The sequence below is a fragment of the Malus domestica genome, chromosome 17 (assembly GCF_042453785.1).
Source record: "Malus domestica chromosome 17, GDT2T_hap1".
NCBI lineage: Eukaryota > Viridiplantae > Streptophyta > Magnoliopsida > Rosales > Rosaceae > Malus > Malus domestica.
In genome coordinates, this window is record NC_091677.1 from 1,157,123 (window position 1) to 1,182,630 (window position 25,508).

General features: G+C 36.6%; 3 protein-coding genes across 4 annotated transcripts; 2 read left to right on the forward strand and 1 right to left on the reverse strand.

The window, feature by feature from the left end:
- Positions 1-2,009: 2,009 nt before the first annotated feature.
- On the reverse strand, positions 2,010-4,578 carry LOC103404236 (uncharacterized). Of its 2 annotated transcripts, none has more exons than XM_008343130.4 (6): positions 3,753-4,578; positions 3,471-3,556; positions 3,206-3,360; positions 3,054-3,103; positions 2,820-2,894; positions 2,010-2,715 (listed from the first exon to the last, which is right to left on the reverse strand). In XM_008343130.4, exons 1-6 carry the CDS (start codon positions 4,025-4,027, stop codon positions 2,184-2,186), a joined length of 1,173 nt encoding a protein of 390 aa, XP_008341352.3. In that variant the 5' UTR covers positions 4,028-4,578; the 3' UTR covers positions 2,010-2,183. The 2 variants fall into 2 exon arrangements, with proteins under 2 accessions (XP_008341352.3, XP_008341353.3); XM_008343131.4 differs by having other exon boundaries at positions 3,471-3,547; positions 3,753-4,178.
- A 5,674-nt stretch (positions 4,579-10,252) lies between these two features.
- Positions 10,253-11,829, forward strand: LOC103404237 (myb-related protein 315). Its single transcript, XM_008343132.4, has 3 exons — positions 10,253-10,715; positions 10,830-10,959; positions 11,110-11,829. Exons 1-3 carry the CDS (start codon positions 10,583-10,585, stop codon positions 11,702-11,704), a joined length of 858 nt encoding a protein of 285 aa, XP_008341354.3. The 5' UTR covers positions 10,253-10,582; the 3' UTR covers positions 11,705-11,829.
- Positions 11,830-20,441: 8,612 nt separating this feature from the next.
- LOC103404238 (peptidyl serine alpha-galactosyltransferase-like) lies at positions 20,442-25,309 on the forward strand. Its single transcript, XM_029097510.2, has 8 exons — positions 20,442-20,964; positions 21,570-21,740; positions 22,176-22,419; positions 22,582-22,782; positions 23,054-23,544; positions 23,681-23,845; positions 23,988-24,231; positions 24,358-25,309. The coding sequence occupies exons 1-8, from the start codon at positions 20,648-20,650 to the stop codon at positions 25,012-25,014; spliced, it is 2,490 nt and encodes an 829-aa protein (XP_028953343.2). The 5' UTR covers positions 20,442-20,647; the 3' UTR covers positions 25,015-25,309.
- The last annotated feature ends 199 nt before the right edge of the window (positions 25,310-25,508 follow it).

The following is a 25,508-nucleotide window of genomic DNA, read 5'->3' on the forward strand; positions in this document are numbered from 1 at the left end:
TGAGACCAAGAACACGGGCACGGGCTTTGCTAGCAAAGAGATGGAGAAGTTTGTCCCAAGCCTCCTTAGATGTCTTGGCAGAGGCAATAAGGGAGATGACATGCGGTGAGACGGAAACAAGAATCACATGAAGGAGGAGTTGATCTTGCCGAATCCAAAAGGTGCGAAGCACGGTTTGAGCGGTTGATGGGCAGAGATTAGAACCATCCATATAACCCATGAGGTCGTAGCCGTAAAGAAGGGCGTTGAACTGAGCACGCCAGGATGGGTAATTGGTGGGTGTGAGTTTCACATGTAGTTGGGCTGTAGCGTTGATTGTGATCAAGGTGGGGGTTAGTGGAGTTGAGCTCTGGTAGAGGGTTGGTTGTAGAGGCGTCAGTGGCCATGGATGAAGACAGGGAAGAGAGGGATAAAAAAAAAAGGATTGCTCGTTGGAGTTTTTGGGCTCGTGATACCATATAGAATGTGTATATTTCATTGATTTGTTTATAGGTACATGTATGTGATTATATACACTTTGAATACAATCCTAATATGGTAAATACAATCATACTTGAATGACTGAATCAATCCTAATCAAATAGAATAGGAAAGACATCATAGCATATATCATAGTTGACTTTCATACGGAGGAGCCGATTGTGCAGTAGATGGAGCAGATTGTGTTGTTGACGAACTGATCTCCTTTGATGTAGGAGATTCCTTAACATTTCACTCGTGCGATAAATCGGCACATTACTCTCAAAATTAAGCACCAACCAACCAACCAACCAACCAACCAGTGAGCTCTTTCCATCCTTCGACACCAAAAAAAAGGAAGAGGAAGAAGGGTTTTCCTTTCACATTCTATCTTGTTGTCAAACCAATCTTAACCGCTTCAAATAATGCTAGTGATAAGTGTCACGTCATCTTCCTCGCTAGCATTACTGAAGCGGTTAAGGTATCATGGTTCGACAACAAGGAGAAGACAGAAGCCTTGAAGGACAATCAAAAGATAAAACCTCTAGGGAGAGTTTATGTCGCATACAGCCAAGGAGTTGTTCATTTTGCCTTGCTTTTTTTACGTACTCCAACATTGCCGTCCAGTCCACTGAAGCAAAGCATCAGTGGCGTATGATCTCATGTGGAAGCAAAGCATCAGCCAAAATCTTCCTCTTGCAGGCTTTTCGCCTCCTCCAAATACTTTTCAACCACGCCAACTCTATATCCTCTTCCTCCTCTGGATGGTTGCCAACCGGAGACCTTATCCAAGGGAATCAATACCTCATTCGTGAGCCGGTTTATGACTATGTCAGCAACTCAGTGTAATCAGCCTCCATAACACCTGGTATTTGGCTTGTGGGAAAAACTTCCACGCAATGCTCGTGGTATTCTGCTGTGTAGAACGCTTCTCTATAGGCTTTTCCAGTCATTCTTCTGTTTTGTAGGAGGTTCCAGTTGAGCTTCAGAGTGGTCGGGATTGTGAGACCAGGCAAGCGGGAGCAGTCGCTTCAAATATCTGCGGGAAGTCTCCACATCCGCCAAGGGGCTGTTTCTGTCTAGTTTAACCACGTTGAAATAAACTGTCATCGTCTTGGCTGTTCTGTCTGCAGGCTGTTGAAATTGGCATCAGCAAGAGTTGCGTAATTACAACCCGCCATAGCAGTCATTCTTGTATCGAGTTGTGAAATGCAACTCTCGAATTGGATTTTGTTTGCTGCTTTGGAAACTTGCAGGGTTTCATTCCAGTTGTAGATCTAGATAATTAAGTAGCAGTCACTTTGTTCTTCTTATTTAGTTAAGAATTAATTAATCGTGTGGATTTGATACATTAATATTAATTAATCGCTAGTTGTTGGATTTTTTACTTGTTCTCCAAGACTTGTAATATCTCTATATGTTTATCAGTTAAACATTACTTATTCCCCAAGACTTCCAACATCTTTTCCAATCAGTTCAATGGATTCTAAGTTTCATAAGCACTGGAACAAAATGTTTTCTGCTCTCCTTCCGTTGAAGCCGTTCTCAGATTTTTCGCTTCTGAAATGCAGACAACTTTGTAGTAATAAGAAAATACTTGTACAAAGCACCTTTTATGCTACTTTATGAAAACATTGTTCAACCAAATAAGGGAGAAAAAAGCTAGACTACCAGTCAGTAGTGCCACCAGCAATGGAAATTTCGAAATCGAAAGAGAAGCTAGACTACAACATATGTCGGGTAAGACGATGGTTAGTAGCTCTAGATGCCAGGGCTCTCATGTTTGCTCTTGCCGAAGAAATCAAAGAACTACTGGACTGATCAGGGGTTCCCCTAAAAGCCTCCATAAACTCCTCCCTCTGCAATCTCAGAACTAATGCAGCATCCTCATCCTGGCTTGAGATCCTTCTACTACTACTCCTCAAATACATCTCTCTGCTTGATGCCCTTAAAAACCGAATGCTTCTGTCAGCAGTTTGTTCTTGGTTTCGATGCTCCGCTTCATCCTCTTCATCTTGGCTTAGTATTACCCGTCTTCTCCTCATGGTCATTTCTCTGTTGCTGCTTGTGCTTGATACCCCCGATGCCCTTCTACTTTGAGCATTCCTTGCGTTATATACCGCCTTTCCAGGGCTTTGACGATCAGTTTCTCTGCCATTTGAGGCTCCAACAGCTTTCCTTGCTTCAACTTCTTGTGGAAACAGAAGCTGTATTGTGTTCCAAAGAACCGTATTGACGGTGCAGGATCTACTATTGCTGCAAATATCAAGCAAGATAGAGATAAATCCAAAAGCGCAATGCAGCATTGAGCATTAGCCGATTAATTAACCAATTATCTTGGAACTATGTCAGAAACATACCTGATTAGCTGCCTGCACTTAGGGCACCTCTTCCCACATTTATCAGCAGCGGACCGCAAGCACTTCTTACAGAAACTACAATCAAACAGTTGTACAAATCAGGATAAATTTATCGGTTATTCGAAGTCAAGCGGCATATGATTCAATCATTCAAGCCCTCATTTGGATCATCGAAAGGAAATAAGGTCGATAAACACACAATTTTAAGCAACGCTTTATTGGTTTCGAGATTACCTGTGCCCACAAGGAGTAGTACTTGGTTCAAAGCAAATCTCCAAGCAGATCTACCAAGAACATCAGACCCAGCTACGTTAGAAAACAAAATTCAAAGAAACCCCATTGACTTTGAGTATATCAAACTTCTAATTGCTAAGTAAGGTTCTTACAGCGCAAGAAAGTTCCTCTCTGAGCTTATCCAAGCAAGGAAGATTCGAACTTGGCGGGCAAGAACCACCAGAGCTCTCAGCCATTTTATCTTCTCTTGTTTCCTTATCTTTATTTGCAAAAATTTCCAGTTCTACCTTCTTCTCTTTCCCACCCTCTGCATATCAAAAATATTACCCACAAGTTTTCATACAAAATTTCAGAAAAAAAAGGTGCAGGCTTTCTGTAACCCAAGTACCCAATAGATCAAATGGAGAAAATCAGTACCATCTTTCGCAGTTTCTTCGGCATCATCAAGATCAAGGACAGCTACAGGGATTGAGATCGGGCTCCTTCTCGGTGCTCTGCGCTTTCTAAGACACAAATCACATTCAAAATTAAATCTTGTGCAAAAAAATCAAGAAACCCTAATGCCCAAAATCCAGATTCAAAATTAAATCTTGTGCACAAATCAGAAGATTGAATCCAAACCCAAACCCAAATTTCTCAATCCAAACGGCCCCAAATAAGAAAACTTACAAGAATTGAATAACCAATATTATTTGATACCTTCTTGATGAATTGGTGGGTGGGGTCTTGGAGTCCAAGACAGAGCGTTTCTTGTGTTTAAAATCTCTCTCCGGTGTATCGTCGACCACCAGGCTTGCGACTAGAAGGCTCTCTTCGTCCCAACCGGCCATGGCGGCGACGGATTTGAATCTGGGGCTGAATATAATCGCATTGCCGCTGGTGCCACTGATTTCGACTTCAACTGGGTCTGGTTCTCTTTGCTGGTTTTTCGGGTTTATCGGACTCTGTTTTGGCTCTTCTTCTTTCCTCGCCATTTTTGGTTGTGCCTTTGGGTGGACCGAAGGGGAAGGGAAGAATCGAATTCCAGGAGCAGGAAAGAAAGAGGCTAACGAGTAAGGGATTTTGGTCTTTTTGCTAACGGTCAAAATTTTTGAATCTTATGTTTGGTTTTGAATTTCCAACGGCTACAGATCCCGGTTTGAAAATTGTGCACGAATTTTTTGTGTGAGACTCGTTATTAATTTTCGTGTTATAATATAACTCGACAATATAATTGATAGGTTATGGGCTTGGGGTATATCATTAATATCTATTTCAATATGTTGTGACGTAAGTTTTTTTGTTTAGGTTATAAGTATTTCATTAATAGAAAAAAGTGAAGAATGTCATATATTAAGAGTATAATTTCATGATTACAACACACAACAGAAAGACAATAAAAAATTTACCTCACATAATTTATACAATTATGATTGAATATAATATTCAATCAGAATTGTATAAATTATCAAAAGATTTTCTTTTCTTTTTTTGAAAATTATCAAAAGATTTTGAATACCGCATATTTATTAGAACTTCAATGGAGGAAATGGATTTCAATATAGGTGTTATAAATACCAAAGGCTTTTTAGCTATCCAACCTTCACCCCTATACCTGGAATTCAATGCAAAAGAGGAACAGTCTTCCTCCATTTTTGGTTCTGCTTGAGATTCGGTGATCATCTCATCATCTGTGTGTATTATGACACCTGATGTATCTGGTTATGTTTTAAATATCAGATAAAATCTCACCGACCAAAGACCAAAAAAGGAAAAGAAAAGGTGAAGTTATATGTTTTGTCCACGTAGGCACGTGTCCATGTCTTTTTTAATCAGTGTTAACTTTGTCAAAAAAGGTGGCTCATACTTAATGGGACAAATCACTATTATATGCTTTGATTATCATTACCTTTTACCCTTTGGCAAATACTTTAGCAAAACAGATAAGACATTGTGTTTTTTTGTTTAGGTCGTGATACGACATTGTCTTTATGCATGAAATTTGGGAAGGCCAACTTGACCCATTCTTGACAGTTCGGCACAACCTAAAGTTAATATAATCTTAGAGGGGCTAGACCAAAACAGATACGACATTGTGTTTTTTTGTTTAGGTTGACATTGTCTTTATGCATGAAATTTGGGAAGGCCAACTTGACCCATTCTTGACAGTTCGGCACAACCTAAAGTTGATATAATCTTAGAGGGGCTAGACCAAAACAGATACGACATTGTGTTTTTTTGTTTAGGTCGTGATACGACATTGTCTTTATGCATGAAATTTGGGAAGGCCAACTTGACCCATTCTTGACAGTTCGGCACAACCTAAAGTTGATATAATCTTAGAGGGGCTAGACCAAAACAGATACGACATTGTGTTTTTTTGTTTAAGTCGACATTGTCTTTATGCATGAAATTTGGGAAGGCCAACTTGACCCATTCTTAACAGTTCGGCACAACCTAAAGTTGATATAATCTTAGAGGGGCTAGACCAAAACAGATACAACATTGTGTTTTTTTGTTTAGGTCGTGATACGACATTGTCTTTATGCATGAAATTTGGGAAGGCCAACTTGACCCATTCTTGACAGTTAGGCACAACCTAAAGTTGATATAATCTTAGAGGGGCTAGACCAATTGGAAACCCAACTATTTTGAAAGACTTTTAATCATAGTAAAAACTCGTTTGAGAATTATTTTTGAATGACTGAAAGCGTTTTTAGAGATAATATTTTTGAAATCAATTCTTAATAACATTGCAAGTTAATTCTAGAAAAGGAGTTGAAGTGCTTCCTGTAGGAAGTACATAACTGGTACTTCTTGTGGGGACCTAGTACTTCTGAAACCCAAAATATTTTTCCTATAGTTTTTAGTCATTTAAAAGTACTTCCAAATGAGCCATAAGAAGCCCCACTTGAGTAATGTTCGAATTGAGTTGGTTTAGAAACTAGACTTTGGGTTGTAGTTTGAGCTTGATTGGCAATGATTACAAACGGTATTACTACTTTAAATTGTATTAAGAGAAATAAAATCAGTTTGAACCTACGACGAAATGATTTGAACAGAAAAAGTCTACCCATCAGGGCATTCCACCACTTTCGATCTTGATTGACATTGAATACTACTTCATTCTTATATATTGAAATGATAAGGACAAGTACGTTAGTTATTGTGGTCATTAAGCATTCGATGACTAAGGATCTAGATTTTAAATAGACGGCTACTTGCTATTCATACTTTTTAAACGCATAAAACATGAACGATCAATCTATACATGCGTATATGACTGATGCTAGTAATTCTCTCTCGTAAAAGATCTAGTATTTGACTATGATCAAAATGGCCAGACTTGAAGGTTCTTTTTTAACTAGTGATAAGGACGCTAGTTTGTACCTAAACAAGATGCTAAATTCTCAAGAAACAAGTGATCAGTTAACTCATCAATTATACATTGACGTAGTTGTCTTCGAGATTTTTTGTCTGCAGGTGTACACTTCTTCTGTAGAAACAAAACAAGCATCACCTCAGAGCTTGGCTTTCTTCTTACGATTCAAAGATACCTTTTTGGTTTTTCCCAACATTAATTCCATTGGATACATTGGTCGTTTCTTAATCTGGTGTTTTCCTTGCTAATAAATTAAAGGGAGACTTTGGATGCGGTCCCTAGTTATGAATAGTCTTTGACTGAAACCTTGTTGGTTTTCAATTTTTGATCCAAGTCCCTGAAATTAATTGATAATTTATTTCTATGTACGTTACTATATTTTTTAAATTAAAAATTAAAATTTATAGTTGTTTATAGTAATGAGATTTTAAATAAAAAACCATAATTTGTGGGATTAAAAATATTAAAATATAAATATACTATTGTGTGTGTGTGTAAACATGGGTACATTCATAAAAAATAACCAAAAAATTATTGTATCAAAACATGGATACATTCTTCAAAATGGGTACATTTAGCAAAAATAAAAATGGGTACAAATAAATAAAAAAATATGGGTACAATACAAATAAAACTTTAAAAAATATGGGCACAAAAAGAAATTAATATATGGGTACAAATTAAAACTGAAAGGAAAATTGGTACAAATTAAAAAAGGGTTGCAAATTAAAAATGGGTACAAACTAAAAATAAAAATATATGATAAAAAATTTAGCCATAAATATAAATATACTAATTGTAATATTTTTAATATTAAATGAATATATTTAGAAATAAAAAATATTTTATTATTGAAATAATTAATGATATTATTAATACAAAGGACCTTGATCAAAAATTGAAAAGTAATAAGGTTTTAATCAATAGAGTAGTAAAAATAAGGATGAAAACCTAATTACTCCTAAATTAAAACTTGTTTTCATATTTATGTCAGCATCAAAAGCTCATAAAGTCAGCCAAATTGAACTACTTGGTAAGTGCTAGTGACCACTTAACGATACCTTTTTTATCAGTATTTTTGCTACACATAAGGCACAAATATTATTTTTTGGCAGCTAGGGTTGCTATTGATGATGCCTTCCAACTGGACGTCAGTTTTGTCACCAGCTACTGGATCCTTGTTCTTGACTTCTTTCACCTACAATGATGTCGTGGACTGGGATTGGTCCATCCAAACCTCTATTTAAATTTCATCATATTAGAAAAACAAGAAGATATATACGAGAGTATAGGGTTGTATCGTGATTCCCAGTCGTTGATTTGTTGTCATATGGTGAGAAAGATAAAACATGAACACATACAGCGTAGTGATATAAATTTATAGAGATTCTCGATTGACTCAAAATGATCTATATATACTATTAGTATAAGGCTATATAGAGATTCTTGAGCGACTCAACCCTAAACTGGTGATAAGACAAATTTTCTCAACGATAGTGAGCTAAAACAAGTGCGCGATAAGCATAGTAGCCCCCTCGGGCATGTTTCCTTGTATAACCAAGCAAAGAGCTAGTGAAAGCCGGAATGGAATATCGTATGTAGTGTAAAATCAGATCCAAGGTTCTTTAGTATTGAAAGGTACTTCGAATTATTAATTCATCACCCAAATTGAACATAGTTACTGTGTATAGAATACTTTTATTTTAAAATTAAAATAAAAGTACAGACATGAATACAACTATTGTCAAAAGCCATGTGCCATTTGGGGAAGTTCAAAGTTGCATGCACCTCTCCAGGCCTTGGCATGGAAACATTATAAACATGTCGTGCAGCTGTGTACCTGCAGCATTCAAATAAAGTTTGCGAATTTAGGGCTTTTCCCCCCTTCTTTTTCCTTTTTCTTTGTATCTTTTTTCCAATTTTTGTTAACTAAAACCCTATTATATTTGTTAATTAGATGTAATATAATATTTGACAATCGCGAATAGTCATCTTGGAGCACCAAGATAATGTTTCCACGCCTCAGACGGCGGCCCCGCCGCCCCAAAATGTTTGTGTTTCTGATGACTCTGCATCTCCAGAAAGATCATGGGGAATCTTCCTGTGCATGAACCCAATTTAAGGACCATATATATGATTGCTCATTTGGTTAATAATATTATTCAATATTCATATTCTAAAAAATTGTCAACTGGCAGTGGAGTTAATCCATATTTAATTCGGCAGCAATATTGTTGTAATTTCATACTTTTGCATGTACATGGAGTCCATCTTCTGAATTCCATCAAAGTGGAGATAGATTTTTCATTGTGACCGAAATATGACCATATTCGTTAAACAATATTATACAAGTGGAGGGACATTTGAAAAAAAAAAAAAAAAAAAAAAAACTTTCCTCCACTTGTATAATAATGTAGGGCGTATTGCTCCATGTTTGGACATATTGAAAAATCTCTCCAAAGTCTACGTGTTTCTTCAAATTCGTCCAAAACCAAACTTCTAACTTGTCAAATACGTTGGAACACATATTTCCTTCTTATAATAGCTCATTTTTTGGAAGTTTTAAAGATTTTGCACATAAAATCATCACAAGAAAAGTATACGTGTGTTAAGCCAATTTGTAAAATATAATCATGTTTGTACATAAAAGTAGTTTAGAATATCACGAAAAGAGGAAAAAGGAAAAACAAAATGTGTACGAGCAGGTCAGCACATCATATTGGTAGGCTTTGTACTCAAATTATCGATCAGACATAAGTGACCTCGCTGTCTAGGAATTATGGAGATTGTTGGTTACCCCATTGTGTTTGTTTTCAAGTCTTTTTATTTTTTTGCTCAGAACGTCTCCATGGACATGCTTATATATAATTAGCTAGCATCAATGCTTTCAGAAAAAAAAAAGTAAAAAGAAAGGAAAAAACAAAAGGTATCATTGCTCACAAACTCATTAGTGAATTCGCAGCATGCAAAGCATTGTAGATATAGATTCACTGGCTTGCGACCATGCATGATTTTGCTTGCTAAACAATGCTAACATGTACATGTATTGAGAAATTGCAAATCACGGTCTAACATGTATATCTCATTAAAATAACAAAAAAGAAAGTTTATGCACACATTGTCTGCCAAAAGGAATGAAGATGAAAAAAAAAATTCAGGCTAATTCAGTAATGCAACTGAGTTTACTTTGATTTTTACCAAAACTGATAATAATAAAAAATTGCAAAAAGGGAAGTGGAAATGTTAATAATGTGAGCTAGAATCGTATCTTCTAAATATGAGATGAGGGATTCGAAGAAGAGACTCTTTGTTCTTTTTTCACTTCGGTACTTTTTTTTGTTAAATTAATAGATATTTGACTGATCAGAACTTAACCATGTCATGTCATGTAGCCAACTTTAATTGATTCATGTTGGGAAGTTTTATACTTTGATTCAATGGTGAAGCATCTGTCTCTCTCTCTCCCCTCCCTCTTTCTCTCTCTAGATTTCGTATAAACAAAAGAGTTGCCTCCAACGACAAAAGTGGCCAGCATTCAAGCAATAAGGAAACTTTCAATCTCATTATTTTTTTAGGAAAACTAATGAAAATGGCTTGAAAACTTTGAGTTCTAATGATAAGGACAAAATAAAGGGTAAAGTGAATAGTACCAGGATTGAATTTTTAGTGAAAAAATGTGGTTTTTCGTTAAAGTGAACAGTACCGGATGCTTTTCGTTAAAATTCTTTTTTTTTTGTTTGCTTCACGATTAAAGCCAATGAGAGAGAGAGAGAGAGACTTAGGTTGTTAAAATTAAAAAAATAATCATTTGAATTCAATGAAGGTGACCCACGTCTGTTTTTTTTCCTCTTTAATTTTCTCACAAATAGGACTTTGTTTAATTTTGGGGTGGTGCCATTTTTATATCTAGTTAGACTGAAATGCTTTTTTCCAATTCAATCATTTATCTCCCCTCTCAAACAACAACGTTCTGATTTTTTAATGACTGAATGAACTGGCAAGGCATCTTTGCTTGGATTATAAGGCTCCCTTTTTAAGCTAGCCCTCCCACTTTATTGTCCACTTAGGAATTCAGGCTTTCTCACTTTTGCTGCTCGGCTGAGTTTTGTTTGGTTTTTTTTTTGTTTTGAGGAATCTCACCGGTACTAGAGAAATTTAGTTTGCGACAATGGGAAGACAACCTTGTTGTGACAAGGTCGGACTGAAACGAGGACCATGGACTATCGAGGAAGATCACAAGCTCATGAATTTTATTCTCAACAATGGCATCCATTGCTGGAGAATGGTACCTAAACTTGCAGGTATATATATACCACTATTTAATTTGCATTTCGATCATGATCTTGTAGATTTCCATTCCCTTCATCCCTTGCTCCGTCTCGATCCTCATCAGATAATTTTGTATGGTGATCTAGGGTTGCTGAGATGTGGTAAAAGCTGTAGGTTAAGATGGATCAATTATCTAAGACCAGACCTTAAGCGAGGTGCTTTTACTGAAGCTGAAGAGAATGAAATGATTCAACTCCATTCATGTCTTGGTAACAGGTACACAATTTGCCTACTTTTAATCTTCCATTTCCTTCTCTGAAATAAGTGTGATTAGTAGTGAGCCGTTGGTCTCTGAAATCTTGATATTAATGTCATGGCATGTGTACTAACTGATAGAGAGGGTGTTTTTAATATTTTTGTGTGCAGGTGGTCTAAGATTGCTTCACATTTTCCTGGTCGGACTGATAACGAAATCAAGAACCACTGGAATACCAGAATCAAGAAGAGGTTAAAGCACCTTGGCGTAGACGCTTTGACCCACAAACCAATTGAGGAAAAAGAAAGCACTGAAGAAAATAAAGAGACAATTACTCTACACTCAAACATTACTTCTTCATCGTCGGAAGAAGGACTACACGAGTCACCAAGCAATGGCTTGGAGGCTAAGATACTGCAGGATAGTTATGGAAATGAAGGGTTTCCAGAATCAGATGAGAAATTGCAGAATGAGGTTCAGTTAGCCCCGTTGGATGACACGAACGATATCTTGAAAAATTATGAAGTTTTTTGTGGAAGCTTGGATTTGGGAACATTGATGTTGAACCAAGGAATTACCAACACCAGCAGCATGTCTAATTCGTATAGTACTTCTTCGTTTTCGATCGAAGATTCTAACAACGCTTCGATTTCAATAGCGGAATCCATGCAGGAAAATTGTCGGCAACATTGGGTTGACACAGTCGATTCCATGCTGTCATGGGATGGTTTCAATAATCTCGAGCAAGACCTTTTTTTCTTTTGATCAAAACCGCCATTGATGAACATTATTTCCCATCACTCAAGCTACAAAATTGTTGCAACAGTTAAATCAGATGATATGATGATTTTGATTGAGAGTATTGCATTAATCAAATATGAAATTTCTAATTGTCTTGTGCTCAAGACTATGTTAATTTCATGTGTTTATCATTTGTAATTTCGACCGATATTGTAATCTAAACTACATGTAGAGGGTTTGTACCTGGGTGCTGCCGTCTTAGCCAACTTTACTACGTCTATGTCTGTTTTTTTTTTTTTAATGACGGAAGGAGGAGTAATATGTGGGAAAAATTAACCATGCAATTGCTTATTGTTTAGGTCGTGCTAATTAAGCACCGAGGATTAAGTGCAGTAGCTCTCAAGCTCTTATAGTGTATATATAGAAAGTGAAAGTTGTTATTAACACTCGAAAAAATCATTATACACTTCAAATATTTAAAATATAAATAATAAAGGAGTACAAAGTAACTTTTTTAAAGGGCAATAACAACTTCATTTCATATATAAGACTTTGATGCGTGTTATTTTTTTACTTAGTGACGCAGTACGAGCATAGAATCATACCAAAGTAAGCCTTGTAGAACAATGTTCTAGAATCCACCAGATTTTGGGAAAAAACCAAAAGGTTTATTTGAATACGTCTTGAATAATGATGATTACAATAGCAGTCATAGGGCTTAAATAGACTTAACTCGACCCTTGGAAAGTTCATGGGAGTTTTAAGGAATGTGAAAGAAGTAAATCGGACATAAAACGGAAAGTCCATTTTTTGTTACAAACTTTAAAATGCGGTTTTCGAAGCCTAAATGACTTCGGATGGATTCAATCCATTATATTTCACAATAAAGCAGTGAGTTTAAACTGGGATGCCGTGCTCTTTTCGAAAAGCATTATGCGCCCAAATGCTCGAACTCTAAATCTCTAACTTCCCCTTATGTCTTTTTGTCTTCCTTCGGTCCATTTCATCTTCAATTCACTCGGTCATGTGTTCTCCATCACTTAATTACGTGTGTGCATTGTGCGAGCAAAGTGCGCAATGAGTCGACGTGGAATCTTATGGTCTCCTCCCAACAAAAAAGGAGAATCATCTGAAGCCACTGCCGACGCTATTCAGTAATATTCGTCCTGGAAAAATACAGGACAGGATGCATATATTATAATTCAGTGTATGTTCAATGCAAATTAATGTATACTAATCTGTATTTTTAATTAGTATAATAAATTAAGGAAGTTGGATAGAATACCGGTTGGCATTAGTTCATCAGCTGACCCTATTACTTAGTATAAGAGTTCGTTTGAAAGTATTTTGAAAATAGCTGAAAGTGTTTTTGGTAAATTTTTTGAAACTAATCTTTATTAAAAATGCAAATAAATCCTGAAAAAACACTTAAAATTCTTTTAAAACCCAAAACGTTTTATCTAAAAACGCTTTCAATCGTATAAAAGTCATAGATTAGCATTTAATAAGTTGGTTGTTAGGGTTCTTTGATTCGATCATAAGATGGTCCACGTATGTTTGTCGTTCGTGTCATGATTCCACACATATATTTCATCAAATCTTAGCCAAAAGGCTGACAAAGGTATTATATTTTATTAAGTCACTAGCATCATCATCTTCAATTCTGAATATAAATACAACCAAATTGACAAAATAAATAAATAAATATTTCTTTGCACCAAAATTTAATAAGTATATTGTAACATCCCACATCGTTCAGAGGAGTAGATTCTCTAAGCTTTATATGTATATTCTCATCTCTACCTAGCACGAGGCATTTTGGGAGCTCACTGGCTTCGGGTTTCATCGGAATTCCGAAATTAAGCGAGTTCGCGCGAGAGCAATCCAAGTTCTCGTCTGAGTTCCCAGAAACAAAACCATGAGGGCGTGGTCGGGGCCAAAAGCGGACAATATCGTGTTATGGTGGAGTCGAGCTCGGGATGTGGTGGGGGCTCACGCTAGGATATGACATATATAAGCAAAACCAAACCATAGATATATTGGTGTATGGGACCTAATATATTGGTATAAGGGTAATGCTAGGAAGACCAACAATGTAGATCAAGTTTCGTAAATCATACAACGTGGTTATTGATGATTGATTTATTACTTAAGTGTTGATTAACACACTTACTTCTTATTAACATATCACATAATTTACAAATTTAGTCTAAAATATTGGTCTCGAGGATGCTGGCTGATCAGTTTCTTTATACTTGGTTTGGCCTAGGTTTGTTTTGTTTTGTTTCTTTGTTTCTAGCCAGGTGGTTCCAATTTTTACACTTAAATAGCTATTTATATTTTAAAAGAATAGAGTAACAATTGGAAAACTAAGTTTGTAACTAGATGTTTGGCACTTCTACGATTCCTCTTTGTTTTTCTTCTTTATAATTTTCCACTTTGTTTTATACCTTGACTCAATTGAAAGTTACAGGCTACTGATTTTAACACCTTTTTAATATACACACTAATGAGTATAAAAAATGAATCGTAACGCATAGCTTAAAGTTGATGTCACAGGACTCGATAATGGATATTCAGTATGGAATGCCTATGCTCAAAGTTCAAAATTTGGAATGCATATACCTAAAAGAGAATGCATATTTTTATTTTCAGTTTTCTCTCCCTCAATCCTTACAATAAACTCGAGATTCCGAGCTCCTGAGTTCGAATCCTACCATCCAATTGTATTCCGTGGCTTGTAGAAAGAAAAGGGAAAAAAAAATCCTCATGGATAGACCAAAATGCCTACAAACGATCTGAGCCCAACCGGCAAAGGTATTGTATTTTATTAAGTCACTAGCATCATCATCTTCAATTCTCAATATAAAGACAACCAAATTGACAAAATAAATAAATAAATATTGGTGTATGGAACCTAATATTGTATTTAATAAGTATATAAGCAAAACCAGACCATAGATATATTGGTGTATGGAACCTAATATATTGGTATAAGGGTAATGTTAGGAAAACAAACAATGTAGATCAAGTTTCGTAAGTTATACAACGTGGTTGTTGATGATTGAATTATTACTTAAATGTTAATTAACGCACTTACTTCTTATTGACACATCACATAATTCACAAATTTAGTCTAAAATGTTGGTCTGGTTGGCTGATCAGTTTATTTATACTTGTTTTTGGCCTAGGTTTGTTTTGTTTTGTTTCTATTTTTCTAGCCAAGTGGTTCTTATTTTCATACTTAAGTAGCTATTTATATTTTAAAAGAATTAGAGTAACAATTGAAAACTAAGTTTGTAACTAGATGTTTGGCACTTCTACGATTCCTTTTTGTTTTTCTTCTTTATAATTTTCCACTTTGTATGATACCTTGACCCAAACGAAAGTTACAGGCTACTGATTCTAACACCTTTTTAAAATACGCACTAATGAGTACAAAAAAAGAATCGTAACGCATAGCTCATAGTTGATGTCACAGGGTTCGATAATGAATATTCAATATGGAATGCATATACTCAAAATTCAATAATGAGTACTAAATTTGGAGTGCATATGCCTAAAAGAGAATGCATATTTTTATTTTTAGTTTTCTCTCCCCCAATCCTTATAATAAACTCGAGATTCCGGGCTCCTGAGTTCGAATCCTACCGCCCTATTGTATTCCGTGGCTTGTAGAAAGAAAAGGGGGAAAAAAAAACTAATGAAAATGGCTTGAAACTTTGAGTTTTAACGATAATGACAAAATAAATGGTAAAATGAATAGTATCATGATTTACTTTTTAGTGTAAAAATGTGGTTTTTCATTAAAGTAAACAGTACCGAGAGCTTTTCGTTAAAGTTCCCAAAAAATAAATCCTCATGGATAAACCAAAAGGCCTACAAATGATCAGAGCCCAATAAACCTGTTAGGCCAGGTCAGAGAGAAAGGCCCAGACAACGTTCATAGTCTCAAGTCACTAATACAAGATCATGTAAGACTCTCACTACATAGCCTTTCGGTTTGGCATGCCACAATGACGATAAATGCGTGAGCAATGATAGGTAGATCAAAATTGTAAACTACATGATGTGCCACGAACAGAAAATAAGTACGTTAATCAACACTTAATAATCCAATCATCAACCACCAAGTTATATGATTTACAAAATTTGGTCTAAATAATTGATCTCTCTAGCATTACCCTAAATGCATTCCACCTAAGTTATTCCTTTTCGTTTGTGGGAGGTCCATATGGTTTACTGACCATTCGTCATCAATTGAATACGTTTTCACTATCTTGCTAGCTCTCAAACTATCTTTGACATGTTATTCAGAATTTTCTCTGCGCCAACATGTTGATATCATAACTTAGCTGGTGTGAGTTCAAAAGATCTAATCTTGTGTTTCCACTCATCTATCAATTGATGCAGGTGATATCAGGGCGGCGTCACGCCGATATCATATCTTCGGAATCTGTAGGAAACTATATGGTATGGTACTTTTAAGCTCTGAATTTAACGACGGTTGCAAATTGTATATCGGAAGTGTTATGCGACCGTGACTGTGGAATAGATGGGTGGATGTTTCATGATTGTGTTTCGATGACTTGCATAACACGGGAATCTATTTGTGTGATTACTTGCATCATTTGGGAAGTAACAAGTTCAGCTAATGAGAGATTATGTCAAAGGGATGTGCTATCCACACATCCCTTTATACTTCTCACACACCTCTTGTTAATTTTTGTTCTTTAATATTCTTTAGTTCAGTCGATTCGACGACTGCAAATTAAGAGGGTGTGCATGAAATAAAAAAATGTATGTAAATAGCATACTCCTATGTCAAAATGCTTAACAAGTATGGGTTTAGATGCGATCCACCTACAAGAATGATTCTGGCTTTTGCTTCATTGCTCTTGAGAGAATTGAATACCAAACTAGAGGTAGTTTCGATTCCCATCGGTTTGGTTTTTGCCGAAACCAAAAACCTAACCATTTCATTTTACACCACTTCTTCTCCTCTTTCTCTTAATGCTAAGCTGTTGTAGCATTCCACACCTCCCCGCTCTCTCTCTCTCTCTCTCTCTCTCTCTCTTCTGCAACTTTCAAAGATGGCCTATGGATGAAGAAATTTTTCATTGTGTTAGGAAAATGACCCCTTACACTTGTCAAAGTGGTAGGAATTTTTTTAATTTTTTTAGAAATACAATGTAGGCCATTTCAATTAGTAGAGCAGCTTACTTAAGGTCCGATTTGGGCCTTTTCAAGCTTAACAAATGTCATTTTCAACAAGGTCCAACTCAGTAACAATATTGAATTCTTTTTTAAGGAATAATAATTAAATGAACTCTACATATGACAATCTACTGTACTGGCGAAAAGTAATAAAGTTTTGGCATAGTAAGGAAGAAACAATTCGTCCTTTTTATCTTTTAATTATCTGCTCTCCGTTGTATTGCCATTTGATTTATTTTTCCAATTAGAAAGAGAAATAAGTATTATTCATTAAGAAAAATACTATTTTACGTGTCACCAATCATCTAATTTGATTTACAAATGAAGGTGTAAAGATCATAACTCTAGTCTCCAAGGCAACCAAGCTATTTTGTTCACTTTGTTCTTGCTGGGGAAAGCAGGAGAGGTATTCTGCTCGTGCATGAAGTAGGCTGATCCAATGCAAACAGTACTAATTAAAATTCAAATGTCTTGATCGATCCAACCTGGCATTGGCACGTAAACGAGACTAAACACTAGAAAAAATATGTATAGATGAGGCATGCCCATTATTTAACGAAAATGTGGATAATCGAACCCCAAAATTTTCTTAATAAGTATAATGAATATGATAGCACATGTAGCAAACATTTTAGTATCATCCTAGTAAGTGTCACGCAATATCCATAAAAATGCATATGCCTAAAAGAGAATGCATATTTTTATTTTTAGTTTTCTCTCCCCCAATCCTTATAATAAACTTGAGATTCCGAGCTCCTGAGTTCGAATCCTACCGCCCAATTGTATTTCGTGGCTTGTAGAAAGAAAAGGGGGGAAAAAAAACTAATGAAAATGACTTGAAAATTTTGAGTTTGAACGATAAGGATAAAATAAATGGTAAAATGAATAGTACAATAATTGACTTTTTAGTGTAAAAAATGTGGTTTTTCGTTAAAGTGAATAATACCAGAAGTTTTTCGTTAAAGTTCCAAAAAAACAAATCCTCATGGATGTACCAAAAGGCCTACAAATGATCAAAGCCCAATAAGCCCGTTAGGCCAGGTCAAAGAGAAAAGGCCAGACAACGTTCATAGTCTCAAGTCACTAATACAAGATCGTGTAAGATTCTCACTACATAGCCTTTCATTAGCGGTTTGGCATGCCACGATGACGATAAATGCATGAGCTATGCTGGATAGATCAAATTTGTAAATCATACAATGTGCCACGAATTAGAAATAAGTACGTTAATCAACATTTAATAATCCAATTATCAACCAGCAAATTATATGATTTACAAAATTTGATCTAAATAATTGATCTCTATAGCATTACCCTAAACGTGTTCCACCTAAGTTATTCCTTTTCGTTTGTGGGAGCTCCATATGGTTTACTGACCATTCGTCATCAATTGAATACGTTTTCACTATCTTGCGCGCTCTTAAACTACCTTCAACATGTTATTCAGAATTTTCTCTGCGCCAACATGTTGATATCATAACTTAGCTGGTGTGAGTTCGAAAGATCTAATCTTGTGTTTCCACTCATCTGTCAATTGATGCAGGTGATATCAGGGCGGTGTCACGTCGAAATCATATCTCCGGAACCTGTAGGAAACTATAGGGTATGGTACTTTTAAGCTCTGAATTTAACGACGGTTGCAAATTGTATATCGGAAGTGTTATGTGACCGTGACTGTGGAATGGTTGGGTGAATGTTTCAGGATTGTTTTCGATGACTTGCATAACACGAGAATCTATTTGTGGGATTACTTGCATCATTTGGGAAGTAACAAGTTCAGGCTAATGAGAGATTAGGTCAAAGGGGTGTGCTATCCACACATCCCTTTATACTTCTCACACACCTCATGTTAATTTTTGTTCTTTGATATTCTTTAGTTCAGTCGATCCGACGATTGCAAATTAAGAAGGTGTGCATGAAGTAAAAAAATGTATGTGAATAGCATACTCCCATGTCAAAACGTTAACAAGTATGGGTTCAGGCGCGATCCACCTACAAGAAAATGATTCAGGCTTTTGCTCCATTGCTCTTGAGAGAATTGAATACCAAACTAGGGGTAGTTTCGGTTCCAACCGGTTTGGTTTTTAGCCGAAACCAAAAGCCAAACCATTTCATTTTACACCACTTCTTCTCTCTTTCTCTTTACGCTAAGCTGCTGTAGCATTCCACACCTCCCTGCTCTCTCTCCCCCTTCTGCAACTTTCAGAGATGACCTGTGGCTGAATAAATTTTTCATTGTGTCAGGAAAATGGCCAGTTACCCTTGTCAAAATGGTTGGATTTTTGTTTTTTCAGAAATACAATGTGGGCCTTTTCAATCAAAATTTGCCACGTAGTAGAGCAGCTTACTCAAGGTCTGATTTGGGCCTTTTCAAGCTTAATAAATGTCGTTGTCAACAAGGTCCAACTCAGTAACAATATTGAATTCTTTTTTAAGGAATAATAATTAAATGAACTCTACATATGACAATCTACTGTACTGGCGAAAACTAATAAAGTTTTTGCACATTCATGCAGGTTTGAATAGTAAGGAAGTGTTATAAAATTAGTGGATCAATAATGAATGCCCCCTCAAAGTTGTAGATACTTAGTAATAGTGAGTAATAGTGTTTGATACTTTCAAAAGTATCATTATTATATTTCAATGATTGTAGTTACGGAAGTCATTCTATAAATAAGCACTTCATCTGTTATTAAATGCACTACGAATGAAAGCAAGAGAAATAATATCAATATCCCTCCATCTCTTTATCTGCCATCCTTTTTGTGTTATAGCTACTAAAGTTATAGTGATATTTTGCACCTGCTTCGCTCATATTCTTAAAAGTTACATCTCTAACTTTTATCTATTTATAACGGGAAGAAACAATTCGTCCTTTTTTTCTTTTAATAATCTACTCTTTGTTGTATTACCACTTGATTTATTTTTCCAATTAGAAAGAGAAATAAGTATTATTAATTAAGAAAAATATTATTATACATGTCATCAATCATTTGATTTGATTCACAAATGAAGGTGTAAAGTTCATAACCCTAGTCTCCAAGGCAACCGAACTATTCTATTCACTTCGTTCTTGCTGGATCTTCAAGCGGGTAGGTAGATTTGTTCTACAGTACCTTTAGTTCGTATCAGGAAAGCAGGGGAGGTATTCTGCTTGTGCATGAAGTAGGATGATCCAATGCAAACGGTGCTAGTTAAAATTCAAGTGTCTTGATCGATACAACCTAGCATTGGCACAAAGACGAGATAACACTAAAAAAAATCCGCATAGTTGACGCATGCCCATTATTTAAAGAAAATGTGGATAATTGAAGCCCAAAATTTTCTTAATAAGTATAATGAATATGACAGCACATGTAGCAAGCATTTTAGTATCATCCTAGTGACTAGTGAGTGTCACGCATTATCCATAAAAATGCACTTAACATCCAAAAAATGAAGTTGAAAGCTACGTTATGTCATAATCTGTGTCAAAAGACGCAAGAAATTTCGTACTATTAATTAAAAGTTAAATTAATCAATCACGTACTAACCAAAACCAATAATTTGGTTGAATAATATTTCCAATTAATTCAATGATTATTAAAATCCCATGTCGCACCAAATCTGTCAGTTACGTGTTCCCGGAGAGTGTACATGAACAACGCCAAAGCTCCGATTTTGACTTCCGACTGCATGATCTATCGGTCCATGAAAGTTCAGATCTCTGGCCTCGTACCCTTTTGAAATCGGACCTCCAATTGAGCTGCAATGGCCGGATTCTTGGTCTTGGTGGCGGCGGCGTTGGTGGGTCTGTGCATTGATGGCAGTTGGGTGTCGGAGGCGGGTCGGGAGGCTCCGGGAACGGCGGCAAGGAGGGTCCACACGCTGTTCTCGGTGGAGTGCCAGAACTACTTCGACTGGCAGACTGTCGGGTTGATGCACAGCTACCGGAAAGCCCGGCAACCTGGCCCGATTACCCGGCTCCTCAGCTGCACCGACTACGAGAAGAAGAAGTACAAAGGGATGCATTTGGCTCCCACTTTTGAGGTTCCTTCCATGAGCAGGCACCCAAAAACTGGCGACTGGTGAGCTCAAAAAAAAAAAAAAAAAAGGATTTTGTTTCTTAGTTTGATATAAAGTTTTGGATTTTGAATTCTGGGTTGGATTTAGGGGTGTATTCAATTGAGATTTTAATTCTTTTAATGAATCTAGGGGTATTCAATCAGGATTTTAAGGATTCTCTGAAATTCTAGGTGTATTCAATTAGAATTTTAAAATAGTTTATTAAAATCCTTAGAAATCCAGTTGTATTCAATTAAGATTTTAAAGAAGTTTATAACATTCCAGGTGTATTCAATTAGAAATTGATTTTAAAGAATTTGAGAAAGTTGAGGAATTAGAGGGAATTGGAGAGATTTCATAGTGTATTTTAAGTATCAACAAATCTCACCTCTTCCCATGAGATTTCGAGGGAATTGAATCAAAATTTTATATGGAATCTCTACAAATCAATTAAACTCCATAAAAATCCATGGATTTATAAATCCATTAAAATCTCTCACATTCTCAATTGAATACTCCCCTTAATTGTTCATTTAATATGATGGGTTTGGTTTAAATGGAAGGACTTTGTTTTCATTAATGCAGAAAATATTTTGATTAAATTTTAATTAAGATGCTAATTTTTCAGGTACCCTGCAATTAACAAACCAGCTGGAGTTGTGCACTGGCTTAAGCACAGTAAGGAGGCTGAGAATGTTGATTGGGTTGTGATTCTGGATGCTGACATGATTATCCGCGGGCCGATTGTTCCTTGGGAACTTGGTGCTGAGAAAGGCAAGCCTGTTGCAGCATATTATGGGTATATTACTGCTACGCCTTTTTTCCTTTCATGTATATTATACTAGATTTTAGCTGAGAACACATTGTATCAGACAAGAACATTGTGAATGCCATTTGAATTCCCCATGATCGGTCGTACCTTGAGTACGTTTATGTAGGCAACCTATGTTAGTTTGGAATGAGAGGCTAGTTAAGTAGAGTTGCAGTTTGTACCTGACACGGTGACACCATTTGGTGGTCGAAGTGAGGGATATTCTATGTTATTGGTCAATCACTCATAGGAGAAGAACAAGATCTTGTCAATTTCATAAAATGCAGAGATTTCTTTTCTGGCATTTGAAATAATAACTTTATGGATCTTTTCTTTTGATGGGTTTATGAACAGTAAATACATTTTGCATTTGTAGGGACTGTGGCTATCAGCATATATTCGTATAATGAATTTCTCCTTCAGGTACTTGGTTGGATGCGATAATCTTCTCGCTCGACTGCACACAAAGCACCCTGAACTCTGCGATAAAGTTGGTGGGCTTTTGGCCATGCATATAGATGATCTTCGAGCATTGGCACCCGTGTGGCTTTCGAAAACAGAAGAAGTGCGGGAAGATAGAGCTCACTGGTCAACTAATATAACTGGTGACATCTATGGGAAAGGATGGATCAGTGAGATGTATGGATATTCTTTTGGTGCAGCAGAGGTAAGCTTATTTTCATTTTTCTCCCTTAAATTAGTATATCCTTTAGTAAACTATAATGTTGGATGTTTTACAAACTTTCAATCCTTTACATTTGAGCGTCTTCTTTCGGTGTGTGCGCGTTTTCTTGTTAATTGGTATTGGTTTCCTTATTTCCCTTTTCAGGTAGGTCTTCAGCACAAAATAAATAATAACTTGATGATCTACCCAGGCTATACTCCACAAGAGGGTGTTGTGCCTATTCTTCTTCACTACGGCTTGTCATTTAGCGTAGGGAATTGGTCTTTTAGAAAATTAGATCACCACGAGGACGCTATTGTTTATGACTGTGGCCGACTCTTTCCTGAGCCTCCATATCCAAAAGAGGTATGTGAGAACTTTTCTTATTTAAGAGAAGCCTGTACATTTTTTTGTTGTGGTAAATACCTGTACTTTTACTTTATGGTGTATGTCTGCATAAATTATCCCACTGCTAAAACGCAATTGCTTGGATAGGGCATACTTGGAAATACTGAATGGAATGCTCATTTGGGTTTTGTTATGAACCTGTATTTAAATATTTTTTTCTTCGAAACGTCAAAATTCTGTACAGGGAAGATCATGTTCAAGGTCTTGAATTTATTCTTTCTGTATCCAGGTAAATATGATGGAACCTGATAAAAATAAAAGGCGGGCTCTTATGTTGAATTTAGAGTGCATTAACACTTTAAATCAGGGTCTTTTACTACAACATGCAGCAAATGGTTGCCCAAAGCCAAAGTGGACAAAATACACGAGCTTTCTGAAAAGCAAAACTTTTGCCGAACTGACTCGGCCAAAACAGCTGACTGCTGCTACTTTACGATTCGAGGAGCCAGTACATGTTGTACAGGAAGTGCAGCAGGAGGTTGTCAATGAACCTGGAAAGCCATATCCAAAAATCCACACCCTTTTTTCTACAGAATGCACCCCTTACTTTGATTGGCAGACTGTAGGACTTGTCCACAGTTTTCACCTGAGTGGCCAGCCTGGAAATATCACACGATTACTCAGCTGTACGGATGAAGACTTGAAGCAATATGCTGGGCATGATCTGGCTCCCACCCATTATGTTCCTTCCATGAGCCGACATCCATTAACGGGTGATTGGTAAATCTTTTTCTTCAAGTGTTTTCTTTCCATCTTATAGTTTATTCTTGGTGGTGGTTTAATGTTAATTTCAGCATCGACATCCTATCTCCCTATCTTTAAGAACCAAAGATCATTCTTTTGGTCTATCTACCAGGTATCCTGCAATTAACAAACCAGCTGCAGTCCTTCATTGGCTCAATCATGCAAATACGGATGCAGAATACATAGTGATTCTTGATGCTGATATGATCTTGAGGGGTCCAATTACCCCATGGGAATTCAAAGCAGCACGTGGCCGACCAGTTTCGACTCCCTATGGGTAAGCAATCTGACTGTTCATTCTTACTTATCATTTTATGGTTGGTATCTCAGGACCCAGAATGTAATTAGGGGTCCAGATTTCTAGTTTCTAGTTGTATAATCCATATGAGGACTAATTTTTCCTAATCTGTATATGGTAGCTATCTTATCGGCTGTGACAATGAGCTTGCAAAACTCCATACTCGACATCCTGAAGCCTGTGACAAGGTTGGGGGTGTTATCATCATGCATATAGATGATCTTAGAAAGTTTGCTCTACTGTGGTTGCACAAAACCGAGGAAGTCCGGGCAGACACAGCTCATTATGCCACAAATATCACTGGAGATATATATGCATCTGGTTGGATCAGTGAGATGTATGGTTACTCATTCGGGGCAGCAGAGGTAAATTGTTCTGCTGTGTAAAAAAGTGCTTCAGTATTTACCCTGAGCATCATCAACATTATTTATGAAAGTGTTTCAGTGCTGTTATGTGATAATGATTCTATTTCCCTCTGTTTTTCCGTGCAGTTGAAACTACGGCATCAAATAAGCAGCGAGATACTGATATACCCGGGGTATGCTCCTGCACCAGGCATCAAATACAGAGTATTCCACTACGGTTTGGAATTCAAGATTGGAAACTGGAGCTTTGATAAAGCAAACTGGAGGAATGTTGATGTGGTTAACAAGTGCTGGGCCCAGTTTCCAGACCCACCCGACCCTTCAACACTCGACCAGACCGACAAGAACAAACTGCCGACAGATCTACTTAGCCTAGAATGCATAAGGACACTAAATGAAGCGTTACACCTTCATCACAAGAGAAGGAACTGTCCCGATCCAAACTCAGATGCAGCAGAACAAGTTGTAGTATCAAGGAAACTTGGTAAGTTGGAAGGAAGTTTTGGCCTAGGAAGCAACCGTGTCCAAACAGATCATTCCGAGGAGATTCCAGAACCTACATTGACTGATGGGATGTTTAGTTCTGTGAGGTTCTTGGTTATTGCTCTATGGGCATTCTGTGGCTTGGGCTTCTTGACGATTGCGTGGGTGCTGTTTTCAGGTCGTAAAGGGAAAGGTAAAAGAGGTAAAAGTTATAGAATTAAGAGAAGAAATTCTGGTACAGGATTTATGGATATTAGCAGCCGTGATAGGCATTTACGTGGAGTTGAAGTACCTTTATGACATTCTCTTGTGAGGTAAATTCAAAAACTCCATCAAAAGTTGAGACCGAGTTTGCCTTTGCCACGAGTAATGTAGTGACCAAACTCGTCCATACGACATTACATTTGCTAAGGCAGGCAAGTTTCAGTTTTGAAGAAAACAGAGTCGTCGTCGCAACAGTTCTTACGAAATGCTAGTTTAGGGTTTTGTTTGAGAGGAAGAGGAGAGGCTGTGTGGTAATTTCGATTTTTGATATAACTTTGTATTTTACTTATTCTTTCCCATATGAAATCGTATACGCATATTTGGTTGCTGATTTCGCATGGCGTTTCTTCCTTCTGTGCATAAGTTCTGTCTTCTTTTCGTATTTAAATCGTACACATGCACTTGAAGTTCTGAATTTGATTCCTCCATCCTCAATATCGATTTTACAAAAAAGAAACACACATTTAGTTATGCTATTCATGTTATATTGTAAGATTGTTAAGATTCATGCAAATGCGTTTTCCTCCGTA